At 51.8% G+C, this 11,208-nt stretch overlaps 1 protein-coding gene across 4 annotated transcripts in view; it reads right to left on the reverse strand.

Moving 5' to 3' along the window:
- SPG11 (SPG11 vesicle trafficking associated, spatacsin) overlaps positions 1-11,208 on the reverse strand; it is a 41,766-nt gene extending 30,558 nt beyond the window's left edge. For all 4 annotated transcript variants that reach the window (XM_029070310.2, XM_029070309.2, XM_029070308.2 and 1 more), the window contains exons 1-7: positions 10,949-11,208; positions 8,588-8,772; positions 6,293-6,520; positions 4,800-4,992; positions 3,928-4,065; positions 2,646-3,097; positions 1,544-1,689 (exon numbers count right to left, since the gene is read on the reverse strand). In XM_029070310.2, the coding sequence (XP_028926143.1) occupies positions 1,544-1,689; positions 2,646-3,097; positions 3,928-4,065; positions 4,800-4,992; positions 6,293-6,520; positions 8,588-8,772; positions 10,949-11,208 (1,602 nt within the window). The remainder of the gene's footprint in view (positions 1-1,543; positions 1,690-2,645; positions 3,098-3,927; positions 4,066-4,799; positions 4,993-6,292; positions 6,521-8,587; positions 8,773-10,948) is intronic.

Raw genomic sequence — 11,208 nt, forward strand, 5'->3', positions numbered from 1 at the left:
TCCCTCCTCTTGGGACCTTGGGAAGAAGGCCCAGACTCCTGGCGGACCTCAGTGCTGTCCATGAGCCTCCCTGAGGGCAAGGCCACCAGACTCACCCTGAAAAACCAGGTCCTGGCATTAGCCAAGGAAGGGAACATCCCTCTGAACCAAAGCAACAACTTTTCAGATACAAGGGCAGAAAGAGGGCAGAGACCTTAGGGGGTGGAGGCTGCGAGGGGGCAGGTTTCATGGGGCACCCAGGCCAGAAAGCTATCACCTGGGGCCTTTTCAAGCCTGTCTGGAGACTAGCCCTGGGCTGAGCGAGGGTGGAGGCCCAGCTCCACAGCTGTGGGTGCCCTGGCCTCACAGAGGGAGCGGGCATCTGTGCTCACCGCAGGTGGCTATAGGTCTTATAAACAAAACGGGAAGTGGAGAGTGAAACTGCCAGGCTAGGTCTCAGAGGGCTGAGATTCTGCAGTTGGTCCGACCTCTCAAGGACAGAGGATCCAACAGAGCCCTGACAGAGCAAACTGGGAATGAGGCTTCGTCCGCCTCTGGGTCTTAGTGGGGAAGGCTGGGGAGTGAGAGACAGGAGGGGAGAGACTGATCGTTGTTCCTCCCTTCTCCATTCTTATTTCATATCCTTTTAATAATAATAATGTTGGTATTTGTTAAGCCCTTACTATGTGCCGAGCACTGTTCTAAGCGCTGGGGTAGACACAGGGGAATCAGGTTGTCCCATGTGGGGCTCACAGTCTTAATCCCCATTTTACATGAGGGAACTGAGGCACAGAGAAGTTAAGTGACTTGCCCAAAGTCACACAGCTGACAAATGGTCGAGCCGGGATTCGAACCCATGACCCCTGACTCCAAAGCCTGTGCTCTTTCCACTGAGCCACGCTGCTTACTCCCTCAGGCTCCTGTCCTATACCATCTTCCAGGACAGTAGGCAGAACAATACTATTGCTACTCATAATGATAATGACGATGATGATAATGATGAGAATGATAATTAATGCTAATAATAATTGAAGTATCTGCTTAGTGTTTACTATATGCCAAGTACTGTATTAAGCACTCGGATACATCCAAGTTCATCAGGGTGGACACAGTCCCTGTCCCATGTGGGGCCCACCATGCAAGGAGGAGGGAGAACAGATACCGAATCCCCATTTTACAGATGAGGTACCTGAGGCATGGAGTAATAAAGTGACTTGCCCAAGGACACAAAGCAGCAAGAGGTGGAGCCAGGACTGCGGGCAGGGAAGTGTCTGTTTATTGTTGTATTGTACTCTCCCGAGTGCTTAGCACAGTGTTCTTGTTCACAGTAAGTGCTCAATAAATGCTATTGACTGACTGACTCCGACGGAGGTCTCCTGACTCTCAGGGCTGGGATCTTTCCACTAGGCCCCGCTGTGGGCAGGGGCGGGAATGAAGTTGGCCAGGAGAAGGACACGGAAGGGGCTGGACGGCTGCGTTTGGTGAAGCTGAGCAGAAAAGGAAACAGAACAGCGTGCGCCGTGCCCTTGGGCGGATACGGACCGACCGAGGCTCGAACTTTTACCTCAAGTGCGTGGATGGGGACTGGACACCTCCCCCACGCGTTGAGGCGACACACGGCGTCTACGGTGCCGGCGCTTCCGTGGATCATCAGTCTGTTCAAGAACTCCTCTTGAGTCAAACCGAACAAAACCAGGCAGAGTCCGTCCTCTATGGGAGAAACACACCAACGGCAGGTTGCAGACACAACCGGTCTCTCCACGTCTGGACGTTTTCGGGTACCGGGCGATCCAGTGCAGGAAATGACTTATTTTCTAACAGATGCGTTGGGGCTGTTTCCCCCAGGAACATTCCCCAGAGGAAGCACTGCTCGCTCCTTCGATCATACCGTCTCCTATTCCTGAGGGTCCCCCCATCCCGAGGCTCCTTCACTGAGGCTTCCCGACAGGCTGCTTGTGCCCCATCCCTCCCTACCCTGCATCCAACTCAACTCCTTCCGCTGGCTACCTGGCCCGGCCTAGCTGTCTCTCCTTCTCCCCAGCTCCCGTGGTGTTCTCCACCCCCAACCCAGTCTTTTTTTTTCATGGCATCTGTCAAGCCCTTACTCAGTGCCAGGCGCTGTACTAAGCGATGGGGTAGATACAAGCTCATCAGGTTGGACACACTTCGTGTCCCATATGGGGCTCAAAGACTTAATCCCCATTTTACAGATGAGGTAACTGAGGCACAGAGAAGTGAAGGGATTAGCCCAAGGTCACACAATAGATAAGTGGCGGAGGCGGGATGAGAACCCAGGTCTTTCTGACTCCCAGGGAAATGCTCTATGCATTAGGCCACATAGCTTCGCTACTGCCTTTGCCCAGTCTCCAAGTCCCGCTGGTGTTCCGCCGGCCCCCCGACCAGGCACTGAGGCAGCCCCTGGCTGTGCGGAGGTTGGGGGAATGGGTGCCTACCACTGCCCACGACCGCGAGACCCCCTATTCCAGGAAACATGCCAAGAGTGTGACGCCGCCATGCTGGGTTTCCCAAAATCCTTCTGATTTGGGGGCCTCTGCCATTCTCCCTCCAGGAATCCCGACAGGAGCAACCCAAGCACTCCCAGATTGAGGTCCAACCCACTCACCCGGCCCGCGGCCCCTTCTGACCCGAGCCCAGCGCAGCCTCACCTGTGAGGACCAGGCAGAGCTGCTGATCTTCCCCGCCGTCCACCGGGATGCACCCTCTGCCCAGGCACAAGGACTTCACCTCCTGCGTCTCCAGATCCCACAGAGCGACCGTCAGGCCCGTGCTCTCCTCTGCCAGGGTGAACAGTGCGCTGAACCTGGTCACACACACACACCTCAGCTCCGAGGGCTCTGCAGGGACTCTGAAATGCACTTCTCGCTTCCACTGCCTGCCCAGCCCCCTCCCTCTGGCCGGCTCTTTCTCTGGGCAGTCGGGCCGGGCCCAGACCAAATGTGCGGGAGCCAGGGGCTCTGTCTGCCTGGCTATGCCGGAGCAGCTGGATTCAGAGGGCTCTACGTGGGGTAGGTGGAGGAACCAGGGCCCGCAGCTCTCGGGGTCTGTCGGGGTCCTCTTTGCCACGTCCGACAGGACCAAGAGTTGAGCCTTCCAGGACCTGGGGGCAGAGGAGGGAGACGAGCCGTTAGTTGAGTGGCAGACCGCCTGCCCTCTAGACCAGCACCTGCCCAGATTTAGAGAAGCAGAGTGGCCTAGTAGATAGACCGCAGGCTTGGGAGTCAAAGGGTTCTAATCCCAGCTCTGCCACGTATTCGCTGTGTCACCTTGGGCAAGTCACTTAGTTCCTCTCTGCCTCAGTTACCTCATCTGTAAAATGGGGATTAAGACTGTGAGCTCCTTGTGGGATATAGATTGTGTCCAACCTGATTATTTTGTATCTTAGAACACGCGTTGAGTAAGTCCTTAATAATAATAATAAAAAACAATTTCCTGGGATGACTGGGCCCTCCAGAGCCAGGCGCCTGAGACATCCCCCAAGCAAACTCTGCACCCTTTCAAAGCCTTATTGAAGGCACATCTCCTCCAAGGGGCCTTCCCAGATTAAGCCCCATTTTTCCTCATCTCCCACTCCCTTCTACGTCACCCTGACTTGCTCACTTTGCTCTTCCCCCCTTCCAAGCCCCACAGCACTTATGTACTTAATATAATTTTATTTATTTGTACTGATGTCTCTCTCGACACTGTAAACCCAATGTGGGCAGGGAAGTGCTTACTACAGTGCTCTGCACACAGTTAAGTGCCCAATAAATACGATTGAATGAATGACTGAAGTCAAACTGAATAAGGGTTTCCCCTTGCATTTGTAAGGTTTTCTATGTGTCTGTCTTCAGAGTGCTCATCCCTCTTCTGAGCTGTCCTCTCCCAAGCGCCCGGTACTGTGCCTGGCACCAAACAGGCACTCAGCAAACACCGCCGCCACGAGGGTACCTGTCTGTCGGGAACGAGAACTTCATGAGCTTCATGTTGTGGGCAGAGTTGGCGAGATCATCCTCATCGCTCCCTGGGGGTCCTTCCACAGGGAGATCTTCCGCCCTCCGCTCCCACAGCAAGTGTTCCGGGTGCTGCCTGAGGGGAGACAACGGAACCGAGTTCACAGTCCAGCAAGAGCCGACCCGGCTTTACTCAGGTGCCTCCATCCACACCAGTCCAGCTCCCTTACGCCCTGGCTCTTCCTTCTGTTGTAACAGTTTGTCTGTCTCCCTCATTAGATGGCCAGCCCCTTGTGGGCAGGGTCTGAATGTTTCACTTCACTTTCCCTAATCTTCAGGGTAGCGGGCATTCTAATATCATTACTGCTCCCACTTCTACACCCTTCTCTCTCTTCTAGGTTTAAACTCCTTTGGGGGATGGGAGGGAATGGAAGGTGGGAAGGCTGGGGGAAAGCAGACAGGCACGGCCCCACGAGTCAAGGGAGGTTCCAAGGTGGAGGAGGGGGAAGCGGCTTTCAAAGCCACGACTGAGAGCAGCGAGCGGATCTTTGTTCTTCCGGACCTCTCTCCTAACAGTCCCCACCCGAAGAGGCGGCATCGGCTGATCTTGCTCACTTTTATGGTGCTTGCCAGTTTCATTGACTCAAGCTCAAAGTCCAACCTGGCCTGCGCTCCAGAGTAACAGTGCTCACTGGATGGGTACCACAATGCAGACCCTCTCGACCCCCAACGATAACGCCCGCCAGAGAGGCCAAGTGCCATGGTAGCCGGTGAGGGGATCGGAAGAATCCCACAAGGCCAAAGGGCATCCAGGCCACCTGAGGCTTATCCCGCCTCAAATCAGGCTAGGAAACCTCTCCAGTCACGCACCTGAAATACAAATCTAAATCCAGAGCAACTGCAGAGTGGGAGCGGCTCACGATCACAACATCTAGGTCCCGGGACACCGTGAGGGAGGCAGAGGAAGGTGAGAGACTCGGTTGGGGATCCTCGGACCCATCGGTCAGGAGGGTCGTCAGGTCCACCTGCGCCCGGCACATCCCATCCTCCGAGTCGAACATGTCTTTATGTCGCAGTCAAAGGAATCCACCAGCACCAGCTCAGAGCCCGCCTCGCCACCCGGACCGCCCAGAAGGGTATGCCACCCTCGGGGCAGCAGGCCTAAGTGGACGTCAACTTCTGGAACATCAGGAAGACCATGGCTGACAATCGTTGGGCAAGGGGCCTGAAGAGTCTGAAACTCTACTCCTCCGACCCCAAGTGCCCTATGGCTCTTTTTATACTCATCCTTGCCTTTGTCTATTTTTTTTTAGGTTTTGTCTTCCCTCATGTTTGCCACCAACCCCCTCTCTCAGCTTTATTCTTAGGCTGTGAACCCCGGGTAGGGGACAGGGTGGGCAAGAACTATGTCTACTTCTCACCCAAGGTATTTTTTCCTGATGCTCATTACACTGCTTTGCACACAGCAGGTTCTCAAAAAATACTATTCCCCCACCACTTTGGCTCCACAGACTCTTCGGGATTTGCGGACACCCTGGTTTCCATGCCTTTGGGTTGGTGCTTGGCTCTAATTTTTTTTCTGGAATTTGTTAGGCACTTACTATGTGCCAGACACTGTACTAAGTGCTGGGGCAGAAACAAGATAATATGGTTGGACAAAGTCTCCCATCCCTGATTTTGCAGATGAGGTAACTGAGGCACAGAGAAGTTAGGAGAACTGGGCTCTAATCCTGACTCTGTAAATTGTCTGCTGTGACCTAGGGCGAGTCACTTCACTTCTTCGGGGAATCAGTCGCCTCATCTGTAAAATGGGGATTAAGGGGCTAAAAACCCTGTTCTCCCTCTCTCAGACTGTGGGTCCATAGAGAACACGGACAGTGTCTCATCTGTTTATATTAGAGAAGCAGCATAGCCTAGTGGCAAGAGCACAGACTTGGGAGTCAGAGGTCGTGGGTTCAAATCCCAGCTCCTCCACTTGCCTGCTGTGTGATCTTAGGCAAGTTGCTCACTTCTCTGTGCCTCAGGCCATTATACTTTAATACTTTTTATATTTTAATTATGCTTTTAAGAGTACAAAATTATACTCTTGGGGAGTGTATAATTTTGCCCTCCAACCACAAAATAGATAATTGCTCTTCTCAAATTCAGAGATGCTAAACACAAGTCTGGCCCAGATCAGGATAGGAGTTCTCACCCCAGCAGGTCTAGGACAGATCGGTCTTTTGCGGGAGGTTGGTAAAAATTCTGCTGTCTCGATTTCGAGTCATTGGGGCTCTGCTGGGGGAAGGGTCTTGCCGTAAGCATGGGGAAGTGCCCCTTCCCTCCCAGAATGTTCCCGCTCCCGTCGGCCTTCCCAAGGATACACATCCAGCCGGAACGGTCCAGCACAAACAAGATCCCCCTGCAGAGCTGCGTCTCGACGGGTCCCTCCATGGCACGAGGGGCCCCGGACAGAGGGAAGCAGTGGCGGACGCCACTCTCCATGCCTCCCTCAGGGAATGCCACGTGCAGGACAATATACTCGTTGATCAGCAGGAGGGCCGTGCTGCTGTGGAACGACAGGACTCTCACAGACTGGATGGAGTCTACGCCTGGAAAACAAGAGATTTCCGAACGAGAGATCAGCACTGGCGAGTTCCGATCTGTGAATTTTTTCATTCTGTTTTACAGACGGTCATCAAATTCATTTCTCCGGAAATGTTCTTGAGGCAGAAATACCTCAGAGGGTGTTGGGGGGGCCCGAAGGTGAGAATCCTAGCGAGCAAGGCACGACCAGCCCTGCAGTCGCCAGGATTAAACCAGAGAAGGAACATTTTGGGGGGTGGGAGGATCAGAATCTGAGTCAAAGGACAGTGATTCAGGCCTGGAGCAAACTCTGGGGTGGGAGTCTGTTAATGACACAGGGAAGGGTCTAGGGGATGTGAGGGCTGTGAATCAGCTCTCCTTGAGTGTGCCGGGGGGGGGGGGGGGGGTGGCGGAAAAGTTCAGCTTGCTCTCGCCCCACTCCGCAGGTGCCCCACTCCAAAGTAACCAGAATAGCTAGGGTAGACACAAGCTAATCAGGTTGGAGCATAGTCCCTGTTTCATATGGGGCTCAAAGTCTTAATCCCTATTTTACAGATGAGGTAAATGAGGCACAAAGAAGTTAAAAGGATGCAGAAGGCCTTTCTACCCTTCCCGAGCTCTATTCTAATACAGCAATAATTCTAATCCCAGCTCCTCCACTTGCCTGTAGTGTGGCCTTGGGTAAAATCACAACTTCTCTGTGCCTCAATTTCCTCAGCTGTAAAATGGGGATTCAATGCCTTTTACTCCCTCCTACTTGGACTGTGAGCCACCTGTGGGACAGGGACTCTATCTGGCCTAATTAACCTAAATCTATGCCCAGGGCCTGGAACAGTGCTTGGCACAAAGTAAATGCTTCATAAATACCATTAAAATAAAATTGTTAAATTTGTGAAGCACTTACTATGGGCCAAGCGTTGCATTACGCACTGAGGTAGATATGGGATAATCAGATGAGACAAAGTTCCTGTCCCACATGGGGCTTTCAGTTTAAGTAGGAAGAAGAATGGGTATTGAATTCCCATTTTACAAATGAGGAAAATGAAACCCAGAGAAGTTTTGACTTGCCAAAGGTCACACAACAGACAAGTGGGAGAACTGGGGTCAGAACCCATCTCCCCTGACTACAAGTGGGAGAACTGGGGTCAGAACCCATCTCCCCTGACTCCCAGGTTCGGGCTCTTTCCACCAGGCCATGCAGCTTCTTGAATCTATTGTTTCAAAGACTGTATAGTTCAGAAAAAGCAAATATTGTGGTTTGTGGGAAGAGGTTGAATTCCAAAGTACTGGGCATGTGGACAGATCTAGGTATAAAAGAGGGATGGCTGCTCTGACTGTGGGGAGATAAAAAGGGACGAAAGATAGCAATAAATAGAAAAAAAAACCCAATTAGACTGTGAACTATAAATGCAATCTGCTCTGGGTCCCTTTACTCTTTCAAAATAAGCAAGCACAAAAATAGAAACATTTCCACTTTTGAACAAATCTGTTTTCTTAATCTTATTTCCATCCATTAATAATGATGATGATAAAAACGGTCGTATTCGTTACACTCTTTTATTTTGTGAAAAGCACAGTATGTGACAATACATGTGACAATACTTCCCTTTGTGTCCAAATGAACAGTAGAACAGAAACAGAGTCAGAATAGCCTAGTGGATAGAGCACAGGCCTGAGAGTCCTGGGTTCTAATCCCGCCTCTGCCACTTTTCTGCTGTGTGATCTTGGGCAAGTCACTTCACTTCTCTGTGCCTCAGTTACCTCATCTGTAAAATGGGGATTACCACTGGGAGCTCCATGTGGGACAAGGACTGTGTCCAATATGATTTGCTTGTATTCACCCCAGTGCTTACTACAGTGCCCAGCACATAGTAAATGCTTAACAAATTCCATAATTGTTATTATTATTGTTCAAGATACATAGAATTCACTTGGCAGTGAATTGTTCTAAAGACCAGTGGGCAGAAAAGAACAGTGGAGACCCCAAAACGCCTATCCAAGCAGACTCTTTCATAGGCATGGATAAAATGACACCCTTTAAAAAACTATTGATGATTTTTCCCATCAGGAATTCATGTCCAGTGCATACTTACTGATATTTTTATCTTCAATGAGCTTTTTTAACGTCTCCCCATTACACCTATGTAGGGTGGTGACTTCACATTTTCCATCCTCTGTATTAAACTCGTGGACAAGCAGATCGCTGTTTTCACCGAGAGTCAGTAGTTTGGGCTTATTAGTTGGTAGGATGGGATTTTCCGTATTCTCCCACACAAAGCTAGGAAAAACAATATACTTGGTTCAGTTACCGTACTCCCGAAGTTTAAAGGTCTACCTTTCTTAGAAATAAAACAGGAAAACTTGTTTGGTGACCAAAACTAAATTGAACGCCTTATTAGACAACCCCCCAAAACACTTCCACAGATTAAGCCTCCAGATGAGAGAAGAGTTGAGTGGTATTTTCTTATGTGTGTATCCTGGATGGTCTGACTTTAGGTTTGAGGCAAACTGTGGACGGGGGTGGGGAGAAGCCATTGGCCCCGGACACTGGGCAAACACCAGGCCTGGGAGTCAAAATGTCCTGTATTCTAATCCTGGCTCCGCCACTTGTCCGCTGTGTGACCCTGGGCGACAATTAACTTCTCTGTGCCTCTGTTTCCTCATCTGTACAAGAGGGATTAACCCCACATGGGACATGGACTGTGTCCAACCTGATTAGCTTTTATACACCCCAGCACTTAGTAACCTGCCCGGCACCTAGTAAGCACTTAAATACCATAAATAAAAAACAAAAAAGCAGAGACAGGGCTGAGGGCATTACACATTGCCCACTGCAAGCTTAGGTTCTGTCAAGCTGTTTCCTAAACCCTGACCCAGCAAGGGCCCAGGAAGGACCATCATCTCTGAGCTGAACCGACATTTCCAAAACCGTTTTCGTACAGGCCAATGAAGGTCAGCAAAGGTCGGTGACTCCCGAGTCTCCTCAGTGAGATCGCTGAGGGGATGTCACTGCCTTCGCTTTCATGACAATCAATCCTTAGTATTTATTGGGAATTTACTGTGTGCAGAGCACAATACTCAGCATTTGGGAGAGTACAATATAACAGAGGTGGAGGGCACATTCCCTGCCCACAAAGCAATCATCCGGTTGTACCGGGACTTGAGAAGCAGCGTGGCTCAGTGGAAAGAGCTGAGCTTGGGAGTCAGGGATCGTGGGTTCTTATCCCGCCTCCACCACTTGCCAGCTGTGTGACTTTGGGCAAGTCACTTCACTGCTCTGTGCCTCAGTTACCTCATCCGTAAAATGGGGATTAAAACTGTGAGCCCCACGTGGGTAAACCTGATGACCTTGTATCCTCCAGCGCTTAGAACAGTGCTTTGCACACGGTAAGTGCTTAAAGACCACCATTATTATTATTACTTGGGGGGCGATGGGCTGGGAGGGAGGGGACCCCAGTTGGGAGAGTCTGGGCTCCCTTGGACCTACGTGACAGGAGAGACAAGCAGCACGGCCTAGAGACAGAGTGCTATCATGACCCCCAGAAGGACCTGGGTTCTAATCCCAACTCTGCCACGTGTCTGCTGAACAACCTTGGGCAAGTCCCTTCACTGGGCCTCAGTGACCTCATATGTAGGGAGATTAAGACTGTGAACTCCACTTGAGACATGGACTGTGTCCAACCTCTGTACTTGTGGCTACCCCAGCGCGAGTAAAGGGCCTGCCACATTATTATTATTATTATTATGGCATTTAAGCACTTACTATGTGCAAAGCACTGTTCTAGGCACCGGGGAGGATACAAGGTGATCAGGTTGTCCCACGTGGGGCTCACAGTCTTAAATCCCCATTTTCCAGATTTCTAAAAAACTTTTTTTTAAAAAAAAACGTTTTTTAACAAACGTTTTTTAAAAAGGGGGGGAGGAAAGGGAAAGGTGGAAAGAGGAATTGGGGAGTGAGTTGGGAGGAGGAGAGAGGGACCCAGGGGGGTGAGGTGATGGGCGGGGCGTGGTAAAATCAAATAATAAGAATAATTTGGGTATTTGTTAAGCGCTTACTATGTGCCAAGCACTGCTCTAAACGCTGGGTAGATACAAGGTCATCAGGATGTCCCACATGAGGCTCCCAGTCTTCATCCCCATTTGACAGATGAGGTCACTGAGGCCCAGCGAAGTGACTAGCCCCCCAATCGCCAAGTGGCGGGGCCGGGATTCGAACCCACGCCCTGCGACTCCCCAGCCCGAGCTCTGGCCACTGCGCCCCGCCGAAGGGCCCAAGGCCCGCACTTAACTTAACTTCTCTGTGCCTCAGTTCCCTCATCTGTAAAATGGGGATTAAGACTGTGAGCCCCACGTGGGACCACCTGATTCCCCTGTGTCTACCCCAGCGCTTAGAACAGTGCTCGGCACATAGTAAGCGCTTAATAAATACCAACATTATTATTATTATTACTTACTGCCGGAAGGGGCCAGTGAGGGAGCGGCCGCCCCCGCCTCCACGCCGCCCTCCGGGCGCTAACGACAGCAGGTGCAGGGCCCCGGGGGCCGCCAGGCTGCCCAGCGCCTCCTGCCCCCCGTGCAGGCGGGCCCGAGCCCCGACCCGGCTGCCGGGGGCGGCGGGAAGGGGCAGCAGCAGCACGGGCAGCACCCGCTCCATGGCGTCCGAGGGGCGTCCGCCGCCCCCGGAGCCACTTCCGGTCCCCGCTTCGGCCGCCAT

Source organism: Ornithorhynchus anatinus, chromosome 8, assembly GCF_004115215.2.
Source record: "Ornithorhynchus anatinus isolate Pmale09 chromosome 8, mOrnAna1.pri.v4, whole genome shotgun sequence".
Classification (NCBI taxonomy): Eukaryota; Metazoa; Chordata; class Mammalia; order Monotremata; family Ornithorhynchidae; genus Ornithorhynchus; species Ornithorhynchus anatinus.